Source organism: Triticum urartu, chromosome 2 (genome assembly GCF_003073215.2).
Source record: "Triticum urartu cultivar G1812 chromosome 2, Tu2.1, whole genome shotgun sequence".
Classification (NCBI taxonomy): Eukaryota; Viridiplantae; Streptophyta; class Magnoliopsida; order Poales; family Poaceae; genus Triticum; species Triticum urartu.
This window is the reverse complement of record NC_053023.1, coordinates 640,277,674-640,297,513: the sequence shown is the minus strand read 5'-3', so window position 1 is coordinate 640,297,513 and position 19,840 is coordinate 640,277,674. Positions and strand designations below refer to the sequence as shown.

Sequence of the window (19,840 nt, the reverse complement as noted above, 5' to 3'; positions counted from 1 at the left end):
CATCAATACAATCAAGCAGTATGTAGGGTTTTAGCTTCAGAACCTATATAACTCTTGCCTCATGTTATCCATCTGTTTCATCCAGCTAGTTGTGACACACTATCAAAGGATTTGTGAGAACATGAGCCTACAATTACCCTTAAGAATATTATTTCAAACTTCACTCTTCGGACTTTTAGATTCCGGACCATCTGTAAAAGGAATTTTCCTATGTCTTGGCGGCACTACCTCACCTCCCGCTCTATGTGAAATTATGTAACTTCCCTTTGAGCCTTTGAGTAATGCACGCAAACGGGTACCCTTCCTACCCCGAAAAAAAAGATGGGTACCCTTCCTGCGTAATGTCCAAAAAAGAATTTCTTATGAAAAACCAGCATTATTCCATTTTCTATCGGGGTAGACCTTTCGTGCTCAACAAAATCCTGCTCCCTAAGAAAAAAAAAAGTAACTGGGCAATATACATGGCGCTACACCTTGCAGTAAAGCTTTCACAGTAAGCCCAAAAAAGGAAGAGAAGGCTTGCAGCATAGCTAGGTACACCGTGCGTTCACATCCATGTACAAACGCCCAACAGCATTGCTAGGTGCTAAGCCCTGGGCTGGGCGATGCAGCGTTAGCTACGCAAGGGATCTTCGGGTAGACGAACCCGGAGGTGTCCACGTCCGCGTTCTGGCAGCGGGCCACGGTTGCTCCGCCGTCCGCCGCCGTGATCGCCACGCTGTTGACGTGGATGTCCATGCAGCTGCCGTTCTTGCTGCAGTCGAAGTCGACGGCCGTCTTTCGCGTCGACGTCCCGTTGAGGTTCGTGTAGGTTATGTTGCTCAGCGCCACCGCCCCCTGCAATAAATTCAGGCCCCAAGAAGACGCACAAACATTTTAGTACTAGCTACTCCTCCACACATACAGAAGTAGTATATATATAGATCGTCCAACACTCAATCCACACATAGTAGTAGAGTACCGTATTTGAGACGTCTTGGCGATCTTCGTAGAACTGGTTGATGATCACAGGATGGTCCACGTTGGTGAAGTTTATGTTGGTGAAGGAGATGGATTTCGCGTAACCTCTCCCACCCTGCAGTGCGAAGAAACAATGTAATCAGCCGGCCGCCTCAGCTTCTTTGTAATTGTAACCAAAAAAAAAAACCCGGTAGCGATACCCTCCACGTCTTGATCCTTGCTCCATTCGTCGTGTTGATGAACTGGACGTTTCTCACGTCGATGTACTCCACGGATTCGTTTGCTCCATCCCTGCCCAGGCTCCCCACACTAGCCAAGAAGCACAAACCCGGCCATCACGCCATTTTACTCCTCTTCTTCGAGTGCATGGTAAATAGAAAATGCAGATGGAAGAGGCAATCCTCCCAATTGTAACCCTTTGTTACCTTACACCATGGCCGGGGCCGCAGACGATTCCGTCGACGGTGACGAAGCGGCTACCAGGGCCGATGGAGATGCAGTCGTCGCCCGTGCCGATGGTGGAACCGGTGATGTGGACGTCTTCGCTCCGGTCGACGTGGATGCCGTCGGTGTTGGGGCTGTCCTCCGGCGCGGTGATGGTGAGCTGCGTCACGTTGACCTTGCCGCTCATGCTGAGGCCGATGTGCATCTGCGGGCTGTCCTTGCTGCTGAATTGGCTCAGCTCCACGCCGGTGCAGTTCATGACCAACAAGGCCTGGACCGATCCATGGAGTGATACATACGCAATGAGGTTACATGCACGTCGATTTGCGAATTAATACTTGCTTTCTTTATTTATATATATACTAACCGTCGGTGCCTTAGTTACACAATCCTGAAAGAAAATATCAACCATTAAGTACTTTCTCTCCGAAGAAGATTGAGAAATCAAAAGGCCAAATGCAAGGAGGAATTAAAAAAATTCCTTAAGAGTTCAGTTGGGCTTCCTCACATCATCACTGTGTTTGCATTTATCGCTCCACCACGTCACGCCGCTGCCGTCGAGCAAGCCGGTGCTGTTGCCGGTTACCGTGAGCCCGTCGACCTGGTAGAACAGCAGCCAATAGTTCTTCTTCTCGCTCCATGCGCTCGCCGGCGGCGCCGTGATCGTGCCCAAGACCTACGACAAACAAAGCAAGTTTTCCTGATTGTCAGATGAAGCCAAACCACGGCCCGGATCAGGAAGGACGGACGAGCGGTGCGTGCCTGGACGGTGATTCTGCTGGAGGCGCATGGCCCACTAAACCTGGTGAGGCCGACGAGGAATGACTTTTCCGCCGGCACGAGCAGCGTCGCCGACGAGCCAGTGGCGCCGCACGCCGCCACCCATGCATCCACGAACGCCTTCGCACACGGTACAGATAATCAACACACATCCGGCCATCAGGTGCACGCCAGTATTTTCGAGGGAGAGCGGGCGCGTGCGTACCTTGGTGTCGTCCGTGGTCCCGTCACCTAGAGCACCGTAGTCCTCGACGTTGAACACGCCGTCCACCCCGCCGCCGGCGGCGACGAGCACACCACACCACGCGAGGCCGACGAGGAGCAGGATGGCAGTGCGGAGGATGCCGATGATACCCTGCATGATTAATTAGTAAGCACATCTAACAGAGAAACACATGCATGGTCATCGATCACTGATCACCAGCACGCACGTACTACTCTATAAACTAAGGATGAATCTGAACACCAGTTCGAGCAAACTTTGTGAAATGCACTGATATATACAGAGCGTGTACCATAGATGTAGGGCCCGTAGGGTCGTTGACTCGTGAAGAATTGTTGTGGAACCCTCGCTGTACTCTCTCTCTCTCTCTCTCTCTCACTCTCTCTCTCTCTCTCTGTGGAATCAAGTGCCAAGCCCTGTTTGATCAAAGCTAATGTTTTTGCGATGAGAAAACGATGGGAAAGGTGGGGGGTGGGTATGGTATGTATGTATATATATGTGCACCCCGACAAGCACCGAAACCGGAGGCGCGGCACCTTTTCTGCATCTTCATTCAAACAAAGAGGCAGCGCCGTATGTTTTGGTGTTGAAGATCGCCCAAGTGTATTTTGCCAGATCATATGCATCTATCTTCAACAATCACCGGCGCTGGACGGATTCTGCGTCGTGTTCTCGCGTCGAAGAAATGAGATTGATTGAGTGACGGATACGTTATTTATTTTGAGGGGAGTGGCATATCCGTTCGATCGCGCAGATTTATCGTCCCAAATTGAATGCGTACACAATTTCGGTGAGTAGACGTGCGTATACTCGTCAAGACTACTACGTAGAGGGATATGGCGTACTGAATTTATGAAGGCGTGTCCAAGAGTTCATGGCAGATGGCACCCATATTTCTCATTTTATTGCCCAGGTGATGCTATTTTGCGGACTCGAGCGCGCTGCGAAAATGACGCCGCTCGTGGTTTGCATTTACGGGGAGCTCGATGCTGAATCGTATCCTCTGACGTGGCAGAGATCTACCAAATCATTGCACCAGATTGTGAGTGCCTTTTTGAAATCACTAGAACATACCGGCATTTAAATATGCTAGTACGTTACTACCTCGTGATTTATCTGTCATAAATATGATTATGTAAATATATGTTTATCAAATCCTACCTGTGATTGTGTAAATAAATGTTTATTAAATCCTGCCCATCATTATGTAAAAAATATATTTGGTAAGTACATTAAGATTAAATTGGTGTAAAAGATATGTAAATTAAGGTGATTGATTATCGTACGGAAAATGTTCAAAAAAAAGGTGTGGTGGGAATAAAAATTCAGTTGGACGGAAAAATATCGGTGAAGGGACGTGTTGGGAGAGGGGGAACCAATTGATGAAGAGTTCTTTTGGAAGAAAAATGAGCGCTATCTCTTTGTTTAAGTAAACTAGGTACATGCCCATGTTTTGCACGGAGGGGGGGCATAGGTATTGCTAGTATTTATTTGTTTCCGGGTCTTGTCATGGACTTGTCACGGCAGATGTGCTAGTGTGAGGACTTAGTCGTGAGGCCAACGCATCTTTGTAGTAGTTTGAGAAGGGTTGAGCGGAATCAAGAGACACAACACAAGACAAGGATTTAGACAGCTTCGGGCCCCGGGAAACATTATCCGGTAATAACCCTACATGTTGTTTGTGGCTAGATCTCATTATGCTCATGAGAGAGTCGCCGCATAAGCCGTCTCCCCCTTTGTGTCTAGCCCTAGAGATTGTTTCTTGCTTCTTCCCCTTGGGGTGCCCTGCCCCTCCTTATATATGTTGAAGGAGCGGGTTACATGACTAGTCCTAATAGGATTAGGATTACTCTATTACAAGTGGAATCCTAGTCTTGCTTCTTTTGTAGGAGAATATTCCTTATGCCTTTCCTCTTAAGCCGGCCTGCCATAATACGAGCCGGTCTTCTGGGCCTTGGGCCTTGTCATCCATCTGACCCGCCCGCCGGGTCTCCGATGAATCGTAAACCGCCAGGTCCAAGCGGATCGTCAGTGAGTCGCCAAGCCTCAGCCGGGTCATACATCTGGCGGTTTATACTGCGGGGTATATCCCCGACATTAGGCTCCAGTTTAATTTGGATTTATCCATGTTAAACTGATCCTTTAACATAAACACAAGAACAAATTTGACAGGTCGTGCTCCGAGTTAAATATTCTTGTAAGCCGGCACCTGATCATCCTTAAGTCCTTGACATTTTCTCCTGGAAAATTCGGGTCAATAGGCCAACTTCATAATCCATTTGCTGACATTGGCTCTTATAAATAAATATTATAAGAAATAATCCATTTGAGTCTGCCTTCAATGCTCTGATTTGACAAAAATATTGGTCTAGAAATATTCAACTGATATTCAGCCGGCTTAAAGATGTAGATCTTGCCGATTTATGATTGCCAAAATTGTCGGGTTATAAACAAATTATGTCGGGTCATGTAATTGTTGCTGATGCCGGGTTGATCTTATGATGATGACGGGTCATAAAATTTGCAGATTTCTCCGATAATAATATAATACTTGATTTGCTCAAAACTGAGAATTTGAAGTTATTCCTCCCTTATATGCATATCACCTGTACCCCTCAAGGGCCGGGTCATTATGCAATAATGAGCAGGGACTTTGTAAATATGATCATGTAAACTTAAGCAGCAACGTGTAGTCCCCAAGGGCTGGCTCAGTAAGATATTACTGAGCTGGGACTTTGTATATGATTCATTGACAATAACATCATATGATGTAATCTCCACCATGGGGCTTGAACTCACGTCCACAAGGTTAAGAGCTTTGTACTCTACCAACTGAGTAGTGAATCTTTCAATATAATGAATTAAGGCTTGTGTACTTTGAATTTTTGACAGGAGTAATTGGTAGCCCCCAAGGGCCGGCTCATTACAATGTGATGAGTCTGTTCTTCAATAAGGTGAGCAAAAAATGACTTTGCATTAGCCCCCAAGTGCCATGGTGCATGCTGGCAGTGACATGGGACTTGTATATTTGATGTAATCTCAACTTGAATAATGTAGCCCCCGAGTGTCGGGTCGTAAGCCTGCCGCGACACAGGACTATTCCTTGCATTGTAGAATAAATTATATCCACTGATAAAATAATATCCATTGCGCTGAAGCGACTTTGAAAACCTCAATCATAATATTGGTTATTGATAACCATAATAAAAATCTAGCCATTTTGGCTATTAAAGATTTGAATAATATAACCTGGAATGAAAACCGGTTCCTGTGATATTGAATTGTACTGCCGGTTTAGGATACCTGTGCAGTAAGGGTGATAACCCAATCTTTAGAAGCCAAAACTTCCAAATGTTTATGATTGTCTTATGATGGCGACTTATCATCCAAAGTCAAGCCGGGTTAGTCGAAACCACATATATGTTTCAGATATGAACAAAAAGGTCTCAAGACAAAACCAAAGATTGTTTTCAAAAAACTTAAGCCAAACAGAGAAAAAATGAGGCTTCTGATTCGAATATGATCAGTAAACCAGACCAAAAGGGGTTAAGCTATGATTCGAATACGATCAAGAAGCCCCCTAATGGGTTTGGCAATGTGCCAATCAAGAGGGTACCGACAGCTATGTTCTCTTTGTTTCGAATACGACCTATGTTTGAACAGGAAGCTCTCAAATGACCTTGAGACTTTTTTAACGACTCTGATTCAAATACGATCAGGAAGCCGCGCCAAAGGGGTTATGCTAGATTCGAATACGATCCGCCCCCAATGGTCGTTGAAGCAGGGTACCTATGTATGAGTTGTGCTTTGCAACAGACTCTCTTTGGTCCCTTTAATTTTCTGAGAACTCAAACTTGTGAGTAATGAATTCGTCTTGAACCAGGTGTTGAGCCGGATATTGAAAGATTCAGAGATTTGTGGGAGACAGATTTCCCTTGAGCCGGATATTGAAAGCTTCAGATCTTTGTGGGAGACAGATTTTCCTTGAGCCGGATTGTAAACCGGAATTACTCATTTTGAGCCGGAAATTTTCTGACAGCCTTTAAACCGACAACATTTACTGAACTATGTCCATGTAGCCCCCGAGTCTTTAAGACGACTCAATGAGTTGGCTTGAAATTTTCCATAATTGACCGTGATATAGACCGGTTTGAGTCTTGCATTGGAGAACTTGGAAGCCAAAGTAATTGCTCTTTGAAAGAAAATAATATGTAATATAAAAATATGCTGGATGGGTTTCACCTGATATGTTAGGCCAGTGATTATCCACCGCGGAGTTGATGATCACCATAGTGAAGCTCAAATCAATCGCGGTTAAGCCGGCCACAGCGTTGTAAGCTAGCATGGACAGACGAGTCTATCACAGGCACGATATACCACACGGACGACGAGTCAGTCACGGGCGCGGTTCCCAGCGAGTTGAGGTCGATCGAGCTGCACGGGCGGCGGCTTGCACACACCCGTTCAATAGCAAGCAGGTGTAGACGCCAGTGCATGATGATGCTGACGCATACTCCATAGGCACAACATGATACGACCTTTATAATAAATCATAGTCCTGTAAAAATATATTGCGAATCAGAATAATTGTTCTTGGAAAAACAATATGTGTCAATAAAATAGTCTTATATGGATATCACATGTCTTATTGGGACAACGGATGATCATAACAGAGACGGTTCAGGCAGACCGGCGACTCCCGGTGGCTCAAGACCGCAGAGGCATAGATGATGTAGGCAGCTTAAAAACAGTCAGCACGAGGGCGGCTCAATGCCCGACGGCAGAGCGATGCGCTGGCGACTTAGCGATGACGGCGTGAGGCAGGGGCAGAGGTAGCCCCACGTGGCTCCGGCGGTTCAACGCAGAGGCGATTTAAGTTGAAGCGTGAACTTGGCTTTACTAACAACCATAGCGCCGATTAATCTTCTCTCAATGACTTGTCCACCATCTCATCCATCTCAACAATAATCTTGCTTTGAGGCCACATCCACGCATGGTAGAAATCAAGGGCAGGGCCGACGGGTTAGCTACAACAGCTCTCGGCGGTTTAGCGACTTAAAACAGCTGGAGGCGCGGCGACTTGACCCGGCGGCGGCTGGCAATGGATGGTAAGCCAGCTTGAGGCGGTTTAGACAGAAGCGGGGCGGCTCAAGGTGTCCCCGGCAAGACGGAGAACGGCAGTGGCCCAGGGCCGGCTCGACGGAGATTGGCATCGTCGATGGCGCAAAGCGCAGTGGGCACAAGCCGGCCCTGCTTGGAGATAAGGAGTCCCGCGAGGTGGAGGCGTGACGGTGAAGTGGTGCCAGCAGACACGCGCACCCCAGCGAGTCAAGGCGTAGCTGGCTTGAGGCGTGGTTGTGGCCAGGCAGCGGCGGCTCGAAAATGATGCCGGCGAGGTGCAGTGGTGCTGTCTCCGGTGAGGTGAAGGTGACATCACGGGGGAACTGCGACGATCTTGGCGAGTCAGCAGATGCGGTCAACGTGCAGTAGGCTGAGAAGAGAGAAGCCGTGGCGCGGGGGTGGCTCCAGCGGTTCAGAGCAACGGCGGAGCGAGGCGGGTCACGGCATGGCGACTCAGAAGGTGAGCGGCTGGAACGGCGCGGCAGCTCCGCGCAAACGGGATGCAGAGTCTGAGTCGATCCCCTTGTCCCTGTGCTCATCCTGGTCGTTGTTAATTTGACCATCCCTGATCCGTGTCCCCGTAGAAAACTCTTTGAATCCAGATCAATTCTTCTGAATCAGCAAGTATACGCCAGGGCGATGCATTGGTATTGTGCTTCATCCAGCACTTTTCATGGACTAGCAAAATTTCAGAAATCTTGAAGGAGTATGAGCAAACACAACTAGCACTAGCTGGCAAATATGGGCAGAGAGGCAGAGCACGTTGCTCGCAGGTGGAATAGCGAGGCGGCACGGAGCAGGAGTGAGCAGAGAGGACCGGCGAGGCGACGGGCCGGCTGAGGCGAAGATGGCGACAGCGGCGTCCGCTTCGGCAGCGCTTGGTAGAGGCTGGACTCGAGCGGCGCGGCGGATCAAAACAGCCGTAGTTGCTCGACAGGCGTGTCGAAGCAAGCGGCCGGCTCAATGGCGGTGCCGCCCAGTCGGCTGTAGCCGTGGCCGCAGCGGACGGCTCCACCGGCGAGGGGTAACCGCAGAGAGGCACCGAGCTGTAGCAGAAACGGCAGCGAGAGACGAGGCCGCAAGTGTGGACGCGCGCCCGGGGAGGCGACTTGAAAACCGGAGAGGCGACTCGTACTCGCCGCGATTTGAAGCTCTGGCCAAAGTGAAACCGGCGGGTAGCGGCTCGAAACCAAACTACAACCATATCCGTTTCGAGTCATGGTGAGTTGACCAAAACCGAGTCGTGGTCTTCTTTCACTTTGGTAATGATTGATTCATATTGACGTGACTTTCCTGATTTAATTCTCACGTGGACTAGTACTCCATCCAGTCTGATTAAGCAATCTTGCCCTCTTAAAATTGGAAGCCGATAACTGCCACACGTATGGCGTGGAGGGCAACCCGCCCGCACGCATCGTGTGGCATGGACGGGAACCGCCCCGCACGACCCCGTCCGCGCGCACAAAAGCGCGCCCGCACGTCCGGTGCGTGGCAACCCCGGCCGCACTGCCTCGTCCGGGCCAGACGAGCCGCTGCCCGCACGACCCAGCCGTTCCCGGCCTCCGATCCATCCCCTCTCTCGTCTGCGCCCTCGCCCCCCGCCTGTCAAACCCCGACCTCCGTCGCCGGCCATCTCTGGTTGCCATGGCAACCAGGGAGGATCTGTAGGGCGCTCCCACCGCAAACCACACCCCTTATCTCCCCCACCCCATCCCACCCCCCAACCCCCACTCCAACAACGCCCTCCAGAGACGACCAGCTAAAAGCAGGTGAATCTCCCGATCTCCTTACTGTTTCTCATCCTCCTTCTGGGCACAAAATTGCAAAATTACCGACGAAGTTGGCAACTAGATCCATCCTATAGGGTTAAAACACTACAAACGTTGTGTGACTTCGTAGTTGCCAAGCAGAATACACTAGATTTGCCATGTAGTACGCTAGAGATAACCGTGAGTTCTCAGTAGGTTGATGCTCCTAGTTGGTGAATGAATGGATGTGCAGGAATCCATAAAAAGGGAGAGAGAATTGATAAATTTGGAATAATGGGGGTGTGAAAATTAATTGCCATTGGTGTATAACGTCAGTTGCCACCTGTCATTGTCGTCAACTGCCGCCATGTCAACTTATTGCTTGCCATCCTATTGTAGAGCCTGATGCCATGGAATCAAACGGATAGCTAGCACCAGATTTTAGAAAAGGATAGTGGATGTGCATGTCCTACTAGCCATGATATGTTGGTTGCCAACGCATGAAAATGTGATAGCACTGACGTGTTAACTTCTACATGCAAGCAACACAATGATAAAAAAAATTGGATTGTTGATGCCTTCTTGTTCATCCAGTGATTGAGAGCACATCAGAACAGAAGCGAGACACGGAAAGAATGAATCACGAAGATGGTGCAGATGATTGGGGTTCTCAAAGGCCAGAAACGCCGCCACCTTTCGATGCATCAGAGTACAGTCAGCTCATCTCTGCAGGGCCGTTGCTGCCGCTGCTAGAACAGTATGCAGGCGTAGGTATGATGCGTGCTAAAAAATGAAGAGAAACATTTGCCATCTTCGCGACGATGGACATGACATTCTACTTATGTCGTGCACTGTCATTTGTCTTGCAGGTTCTTATGACCAGAACACTCTTAGGGGGGCCCCGTGGCTAGTGCAGTCACAAGGCGCTAACGCTGACAAATGTACGGGCAGCCAACTCCAACTAGCTAGTATGGCTAATCAAGGTAATGCAAAAACGAAAAAAGAGCACATAATGCTGTGGACATGAAAAATGAACATGAAAAAAAGATGGCAAAAGGACTCACGAGTTATCACAGGTGTAAAATGCAGAGCCTTCGTGCCGCACGTGGAATCGGGCAGCACCCATGTACCTGCCATCGACGTCGTACACAGGTGAGTCCATAAACATAGTGAAGATGCGGATGCTCAGTCAGCACAAGGAGCATAGTTGACAACTACAAAAATTGCCATGACTGGTCCTCTACGGTTGCCATGTATTAAAAACAACATTTGCCATCTCTGCACACCTGCAGTTGCCATGTAGGAAAAGCTGCAGTTGCCATTTCATGACAACTGCAATTGCCATCTAATAACAAACTGCGATTGCCCTACCGATGCAACTTCAGTTGCCATGCAAGCAAAAATGCATTTGCCACATAAGGGCAACTATAGTTGCCGTGCTAGCACGAAATGCGTTTGCCGCGATTTGACCAACCACTACTATGATTGCAGGTTATTACGCTGGCGGTGACCCGGCAAACGTCTCCTGGCAAGCTTCGCAAATTCCTGGTGGATCACGTCATTATGGTGTAACAGACCACACACGATGGTCAAATACAGCACAGCAAGGTAGAGGGAAAATATCTAAACCACAAAAAACAGCGCTGCATTTGCTATTTGTAGTTATTTGTAGGCAAAACAATGGTTGCCATGTTTGTTGAACAGTAGGTGCCATGTCTGCACACCTACAGCTGCCATAAAAATGACCACCCACAGACTGCCGGCTTGCTGTCTGTAAAAGATGTCATGGAAAATCACTCGAAGATGGTGTGATCCGTTGCGATCCACATGTTATCCAACACAAAATTCTTAATCTCGTACCTGTTTTTCCCTGTTACAGAACCTACAACTACAATGCACAGCGGCGCCGAGACATCTACTGCGGGGAGCTCTGAGCGCACGGAAGACGCGTTCCACCAGACAGCAGACAAACATGCCGCAAACAATTTCGAGTCAGAGTCGGGAATGGCAATCATTCCAGCAATGCCGGCAAGCACCCCTTTGAACACAAGCACTAGCAACTCTCAGGTAGATGGGACTGCCGCCCATACTGAAGTGAACGATGAAACTGACGACGACGCGCAAGGGGATGAAGATGGTGGGCAATCAGAGATCGTGGTGCCTCAGCCACCGTACATTGGGCAGAGATTTGAGTCATTCGAAGCAGCAAAGGAATACTACCAGACATATGCAAAGTTCCATGGGTTTGCGGTCAACACCGAGTACCGTAGGAAAATTAAGAAAACTAACGAGTACAGCAGAGGTGAGATGAGGTGCCACAAGGCACGCAGGAACAAGAAGGGGAAAGGCGATGCGCCTGTCGTTTCGGAACGAAAGAGTGGTATCATTCAGAAGACTGAGTGCCCTGTCCGGTGTAAGCTAAACGTAGATGGAGCACAGTGGGTGGTCAATGAGTATTTTGACGAGCACAACCACCAACTGATAAAGAAGTTCGACCTGGTGAAATTTCTGACCGCCCACAGAGGGTTCACCCCCGTCGAAAGGCAATTCGTAAAGCTGCTACATGATTGTAACGTCGGTCCATCGAGAATGGTGCAGAATGGTCCACAGCAAAAAGGGGACTCTGAGTAGCATGCCGTACATACCAGCTGACGTCACAAACCTACGGGCAAGGTACCGTAGAGAGAGCAAGTTGGCAGACATAGAGGCCACAATTGCCTACTTCGATGAGAAAGCCAAAGAAGATGCAGATTTCTTCTACAGGATAAGGTTGGACGATGAGGACCGTGTCAGGAACATGTATTGGGTGGATGGTGCTGCAAGGAGAGCCTACAAACATTTCCGAGATTGCATTTCATTCGACACGACGTACCTCACCAACATGTACAAGATGCCGTGCGCTCCGTTCATAGGGATAAATAACCACAATCAGTCGTTGCAGTTCAGCTGCGGGCTCGTCCGGAACGAAGACACGGATGGGTACGTTTGGCTGTTCAAGACCTTCTTGGAGTGCATGGATGGACTTGCTCCGATGAACATAATAACGGACCAGGATTTCAGCATGCGTGTAGGCATAGAGGAGGTCTTTCCGTTGGCAGTGCACAGGCACTGTAGGTGGCACATTATAAAGAAGGCTGAGGAGACGCTAGGACCGTTCTTTGCTGACCGTCCAGAGCTGCACAAGGCATTCGAACTTTGCGTGGACCACAGCTTGACGGTGGAGGAGTTTGAAAGGAGCTGGATGGCCATGACTGAAACACATCAAGTCCAAGACAACGAGACTCTTGTAAGCCTGTGGGAGAAGCGAATGTACTGGGTGCCGGCCTACTTCATGCAGTGCTTCTTCCCCTTTTTGCAGACTACGCAGCGCAGCGAGGGATTCAATGCTGTTTTGAAGCGGTACGTCAGTCCTGGCAACTCATTGCTACAGTTTGCCAAGCAGTACACAGCTTTGCAACAAAAAATTCTGGGATCTGAGCTGCAGCAAGAAGCGAACACCGCGCTAAAGCAGCCAAAATTGCTAACGTACTTACCGATGGAGAGGCAAATGAGCAAGATATACACCAACAAGATCTTTAACAAGTAAGTCAGTTGCGTTACAGTCTTATTTGCAGAAAAAGTACCAAGTCAGTATGTGCCTTGTAGAGTGCGATGCAGTTGCCATGATTTTGCGGTTGCCATGTTTAATAAAGTACTGTTTGCCATGCTTACTCAGATGCAGTTGTCATATTCAATAGAAATTCTGTTTGTCATGCTTACCCGGATGCAGTTTCAATGTTCAATGAAATGCAGTTGCCATGTTTAATGCAATGTACTTCCACTGGACATGTTGGTGTGCAAATGCTAGTGTCAAATGGAAAATGTTATGTTGTTGCCATGTCTATTGAAATGCAATTGTCATGTTTACTAAAATGCAACTGCCGTGTTTGCTGAAATGCAATTGCCATGTTTAATAAACTCTAGTTGCCATGTTTAACAAAATGCAGTTGCCATGTTTAAATAAGATGCATCTGCCATGTTTGTTGAAAATGCAGTTGCCATGTCTATTGTACTGCATTTGCCATGTATAGCGTACTGCATTTGCCATGTTCAACATACTATATTTGCCATGTTCAATGAATTACGTTTGCCATGTTCAAACAAAATGTATATCTATTTTCCATGACAACATAAGGTGCTACAAGAAAAAAGCCCACAATAGTTTAACAGAAAACACACAAAAAATGCAGATTCCAGGAAGAAATAAAGCGTGCCAGCATGTTCACGGCTTTCCAGGTGGATGAATGTACGTTCAAGGTGTGTTCTATTTTGGGCATGTCAGATTCAGAACCTGAAGACCCGGACAAAGGAAGGAACTACTTCGTCACAGCCTCGATAGGCGAAGGCGAGTTCTACTGCCAATGTTGCAAGTTCGAACGGGACGGCATTGTGTGTTGTCACATACTAAAAGTAATGGACGTGAACGATGTGACACGGATGCCCCGACATTTCATAAGGCGGCGATGGACTTGGGACGCTGACGATGCGTTGGCGCCGCAAACAACACACGCAGTTCTGGCTGTGCATGACGAGAGACCAGAGTCAACCATGGAAGCCGTGAGGCACGTTGTGCTGACAAAGAACTATGCTGAGCTAATTGATGAAGCGTGCAAGAGTGATGACACAGCGAGAGTCGCAGAAAAACACAGGAAAGCACTAAAAAGAGAGCTTGATGAGATCAAGAAGAGGAAAGCCGAGGAAGCCTTACACCGGTTCCCCCGCACATCAAGCGTGCCTTCATCCATGGGGCCGTCGTCTGAAAACTCGGAGATAGGATCTGGAACAGCAAGCACACAGACCCAGGTCAGGAACCCACCCCGTTCCATCACAAAGGGTCGTTCAAGAGAGATAAGGTACAAGTCGGGATTGGAGATCCAAGCAAAACACAAGAAAACGAAGAAAGGGGCGGCCAATCCATGAGCAAAAATTGTGGCGTTGTGGACATTTTGTTTTGTACCCTAGATGTTGAGAATTCTTTTTTAAAACAATTGGGGGAATAACTCTTCAGGGGCATCAGAAGTGCAAGGGAAAATTCATTGAATGGTTAAATGCAGTTGCCATGTTATGAGTACTTAATCTGCCATGATGTATGCATTTAATTTGCCGTATTATGTGTAGTTAGTCTGCCATGATTTTTGGTACTAAACATGCCATGCTAATTTATGCTAAATATGCCATGTTGTTTTGTACTGAATATGCCATGCTAGTTGTAGTGGATCTGCCATGTTAATTGTACTGGATCTGCCATCTTAGTTGTGCTGTAGTTGCCATGTTAATTATGCTGGAGCTGCCATGTTGTTTGTACTGTATCTGCCATGTTAGATGTACTGGACATATGCCATGGTATTCCTGATGACTCTGCATGGCATGTATTCACATGACAAAAACGACGCGGTTTACGGGCACGTAGTGTGTTGTGTGCAAGTGTATGGGAAACAAATTGGAAAATAGTGTAACGTGCATAAACCCCAGCAAAAACGTTGTGGCTGCATGATCAACCTACCCCCGTGCAGTTACCGATGAAAATGAAGAAGCAAAACAGCCAAAAATGTAAAACGACAATGACTTCCACTACCCATGTCTGATGAACTACATTTGCCATTGTTTTTAAAACATCGTAGACGCGTTCAAAGCATCAAACCGGTGCTAGAAATGACGAAACCATTGTAATAATTACGCCTAAAAATAGGTTCACGTCCACACATATATTACATGAAACTATTCAAATGTCACTCGCACACCACCACTACATAGTAGCCCACGCGGGGTTGTAGCCACAACATAGCACACAAACATAGTTTTCAACGATAAACAACGAGATAATACCTTACATTCCTCGGCAACAGAATGTAAGGTGTGCGTCCGGTCTGTAACGCCACGTGATCACTTGTACTTCTTGGTGACTTTCTTGACAGCTTCCTGCACAAACTCGCGTGCTCCCGACCGCTTGTTGAAATCTTCATTCGTCAACCAGTTCCATGTGTGGATTTTCCGGAGCTCAACGACCGTTGCAGCTGTGATAGCGGGGACAATTCTGCCTTCCCACTTCGCAAAGTACTCCAGCGCGTGAAAGCCACAGTCCGTCCTGCACGAGGAAAAGAGTAACGTGACCATGCAAAGAGCTCAGACATAACAAAAGACAGACTTCAATTTCAGATTTGACAAACAAAACAGGAATTGGATTGATGTAAAATGGCAGACGAAAAGGGAGGAAGGAATTACGTGTTCCCTTGCTTTGTAGTCGCCACATACTCAGTCGGGAAATGACTGATCTGGACCTTTGAGAGTTCATAGTGATGGTGCCATGTCTCTTTGAGGTTCTTAATGAAGAATTCAGCATGCGTGGTGAGGTCTGCATCATCTTCCGAACGGATTGAATCAAGCACCTCAACACGTTAGTTCTTCAGGTCAAGACAGATCACGTAGTGGTGACCACACTTGTCGTGAGGGTCATGTGGTGAAAGCTCCTGGAACATGGGGAACATGACCTGCATTTAAAAAAGTGAGGAAAATGAGAATCAGCGTTCGCGTAAAGAACAACAGAGGGACAAAGGAATTAGAATCACGTAGAAAAACTCTGGTTATGGGTGGGGGTAGTTGAAATAAAGTTGCCGTCCATGTGTGAACAAAAGTATGCCATGTATTTTACTGTCAAGTTGCCACATAGTTTGCGCGGCATGCAAAAATCAAATAAGTCAGTGTGCACGGCAGCTGTTGCCACATGAAAACAACTACCATGTAAAACACAACTGCAGATGATGGCAACAAAAAGCACACCTTGTGAAAAAAGAAGTGCAGACATTGAAGCAGTACTCACATATTTCTTCATTGTGAGCTTGAAATCACTGTGTTGGGCAAAGTTCTTCCTCAGGATTTTGTGGTGGAAGTCACCGTCCCATATTTTGCAGGTCACACTGTAATGCATGATTGTCTTGTCGGCGCACACATCGGTGTGGTTGTTGATGTAGTCAATCCCGCATGCAACTACGTTCGTCGACATTTTGCCATTTGGCCTCACGGACTCAGCAAGATCACCAAGGTCGACGTACGTCGCTCCGCATTGAATGACTTTGGTTCTGTCCAAACATGAGCTGTATGAAAACAATATAACATGGAAGGATCATGCCTACTAAGTAAAAAAAATTTATGAAAGAACTAAAACAATATAACATAGAAAGTACGAAGGATGTGAATGGTAAAAAAGGAGCAAAGCAAAATGAGATGTTATGGGGTGTGGTCGTTTACGCTTTCAGCTCCTTCATGTGCTTGCCGCTGGACCTCGCATTTCCAAACCGCTTGACGATATCGTACAGCTGGGTCTGTTCTTTAGTGGCCCTGAATTCGGGCTCGTAGTCTTCCGCGGGAGGTGGGTGCACTACCCTCTGCTGCCTCACAGAACTAGGAGTGGCACTCCTAATGGTATCCTTAGATACCGTGTCTGCAGGCACGTTGGAACTTGATTGCCCTTGCCCTCGTGAGGACTTCCTCTGCAATGCTGCCTCCTCAAGCATGCGGTAAGTTTCTTCAAGAGACGGTGAAATCTCCTCGGGTGTGGCTGCAGTGATAAAAAAAGTGGGTTAGGATACCTAGGAAATCAAAAGCAAATGGATTGTGAGAAAAGATGGGGTGCATGATGTGAGTTGTAGGTAGGAAAAAGTGGGGCAGTTGCCATGTGTGGTCCAGCTTTAGTGACCATGTCATAGCAACTACAGTTGCCATGTAGTTGGAATGTAGTTGCCATCTAGTTGGAATGTAGTTGCCATGTCACAGCAACTACAGTTGCCATGTTGTGTCAACTGCACTTGCCATGTGATTGCTTTATGAAAAAATGCAGCATGGAAACAAAAAAAATGCAGGTGACATGGTGTTGAATCAATTCCAGTTGCCATGTGTGATGCACTGTGTTTGCCATGTTACGGAGACTACGGTTGCCATATTGAATCAACTTCAGTTGCCACATGGTTGCCCAAATGTAAAATCCAGCATGGCAGAAAAAAAAGTAGGTGACACGGTGCATCAAATCCAGTTGCCATGTCATCGCATGTCAGTTGCCATCACAAGTGAGAACCCCCCAAAACAAAAAATATGATTGGGACAACAGTGAAACTACACAGACGTGTGCAAGAAAAATCATATGGACATGGCAAGTGTACCTGCCACAATTGGCTCTACGAACTTGACAACCTTCCTGCCCTCGACCATTGGCTGCGCCATTATTGCAGGCATGCCTCCTGGGAATGCAAAGGAAACTGGCATAGGATCTTGCACAACCGGTTGATCTTGATTGATGCCAAGGTTGAAACTCGGTGGGGTAAAGGCCATTGGGTGCCTCTCATTCCTGCTGGCCGGACCACGAACGACTTGCGGGGAAGAATCCAAGGGTGAAAGATCAACAAATATATCTGAATCGGCCGCTGCAGAATGATCGTCCTTATTTGCAGGGCAGGGCGTGTTGTTAGTGGTATCAACCGTAGCTTTCATGACAATCTTCTTGTTTGGGCTGTAGGGGACACCGACGTTGACTGGGAGCCTGGAAGTGCGCAGATTTATGCTGGGGATTTCCACTGCAGGAAAAGGCGCAGTCTGCTCCGGGTGTTCACCTGCGTCGCTCGTGCCCGGCTTGACACCTGCCTCAGTTGTGCTCCGGTCTTCAGGTTTCTCCGTCACATTGCTTTAGGCAGGTGGCGGGATTAGTGTGGACGCAGGAACAAAACCAGACTCGTCTCTCCTGCTCCTGGCTACTGTCGGTGCGTTCGGTATGTCTGTTGGTTGCTTGCGGGGGCTACGACGCCTAGGTGGTAGACCAACACGCGAAACAGTCGCCTTAGCAGTATCTGCACCGCCAGGAGCTGGAGCTGTTGTGCCAGGACTCTCACCTGTAGATGGCATGTCCTTGTGAACTGCCGCCTCGACCGCTTCTGTCGTGGACACAGGAGTGCCACTGCGCACGCGCTTGGAATCAGTGTCAGATGAGCGGGAATCTTCCTTGCCTAGGTTCGTCTCGGGAGCGTCCACTTCAATGCTTGCTGATGGGGTGGCATGACTCACAGCAGCATCCTTCATTGCCAGAAGGATTGGTAGTATTTCAGCTGTCCTGGCAGATACCGACTCGTCACTCCCCGATGTACGGATGCCTGTTGTTGTAGGCTGCACATCTGCAGCCGGCGGAGATGGTCTGCCACTTGCATCAGAGTTGGTGGGAGCGGTCAACGGTGCAGCAGCAGTATTGTCCACTGGTGCCTCCTGTACATCTGAGTTGCCCCCTGTTGACAACTTTGAATGCATGCGTTCGAGCGGGTCCTTACTGATATGCTTGGACCCACACGTAGTAGTCTTCTTCACCCTGCAAAAAAATGAAGTGCATGAAAAAGGTATTTAAAAATGAAACAAAATTATGTTTGCCTTGGTAGAAATCTTAAGAAAATGGAAAAACAGGTGGAAAAGCTGGCAGTTGCCATGTAAGGGGAACGTCAGTTGCCATGTGTCATAACTAGCAGTTGCCATCCAGCAGCAGTTGCCATGTTAGCAACCTTGAAAGAATGATAAAAATGTCTGATCTGCCATGAATGCAATTTCAAACCTAGGCGTGGGATGAGCTCACAAGACAACGGTAAAAAGATGGCAGTTGCCATAAGGTACATTAAAGTTACCATTTGGCCTACATTCCACTTGCCATGTGAAAAACAAAAATAGAAGTTGCCACACGTTTAGAAAGTAAATAAAATATCATTTGGTAAAACAGCGGTTGCCACGTGGGGGGCGATGACAGAAGACAATGTGACAAGCTAAACGAATGCATTGGGAAATAAAAAAATATAGCGCTATGCCAATGAAAGCGGATGAAGAAACCTACTTCCTGACTGCCTTCCTCAGGTCTGGCAACACGACAGGATCCCCGGTGTTGGTTGTCGTCGTGCGAGGACATGTCCTGGTGGAAGTGGTATCACCGGCAATGGGGGCACCTTTGTTCAACCGAGCAGAAACACGGGTTGGCGTTGGCGCCTGTTTCTTCATAATTGCTCGTCCACCAGCTGTCGGCTCGCTGCACGTATGAGATGGAGGTCAAAAAAAAGAGGTGGCAATTGTCAGTCAGCAATCTTGTTGCCGCATTTGACAGAACACAAGTGCAAAAAAGAGGATGAGTCTGTTCGAAGAAAATAGACAAAGAAAAAAGCTAAGATGAAAGTCGAACCTCTTCCTGGCAGCTACAAGGTCGGTCCTAGACCTCTTGCCAATAGAAACTTGCCCAGCACCCTCTGGAGCCATCCCCCTCTTTGATGGCAAAACCCCTTCGCCTCTCACAGCCGTGTGTTGTTTGACTTTATCCGGTTGGGGGACATCTGTTGCATCCTTGCCCTTGTTACCACCTGCGCGAACTTCAGCGTGTTCATCATCATCGGTGTCCTCTTGCACATTATCCATGACATCATCATCATCCTTGCTGAGACCAGCGTCTCCACCTAGTTCATCTTGTGTGTCAGCGGGCTCCTGGGAACTGTTGTAGTCATACCGGCCACGGCAACTG

At 47.9% G+C, this 19,840-nt stretch overlaps 1 protein-coding gene across 1 annotated transcript; it reads right to left on the bottom strand.

The window, feature by feature from the left end:
* Nucleotides 1-380: 380 nt before the first annotated feature.
* Nucleotides 381-2,545, bottom strand: LOC125533838 (polygalacturonase ADPG1-like). The gene is made up of 8 exons (XM_048697174.1): nt 2,390-2,545; nt 2,167-2,304; nt 1,913-2,080; nt 1,772-1,795; nt 1,386-1,675; nt 1,161-1,269; nt 962-1,075; nt 381-837 (listed from the first exon to the last, which is right to left on the bottom strand). Exons 1-8 carry the CDS (start codon nt 2,543-2,545, stop codon nt 580-582), a joined length of 1,257 nt encoding a protein of 418 aa, XP_048553131.1. The 3' UTR covers nt 381-579.
* Nucleotides 2,546-19,840: the final 17,295 nt, after the last annotated feature.

Excerpts from the sequence above, each read along its gene's own strand:
- LOC125533838 (XM_048697174.1), bottom strand. The coding sequence starts at position 2,545 with ATGCAGGGTATCATCGGCATCCTCCGCACTGCCATCCTGCTCCTCGTC. Across the intron at positions 2,305-2,389 it reads GGACCACGGACGACACCAAG|GCGTTCGTGGATGCATGGGT; the intron begins GTACGCACGCGC and ends CCGTGTGCGAAG. Across the intron at positions 2,081-2,166 it reads CCAGCAGAATCACCGTCCAG|GTCTTGGGCACGATCACGGC; the intron begins GCACGCACCGCT and ends TGTTTGTCGTAG.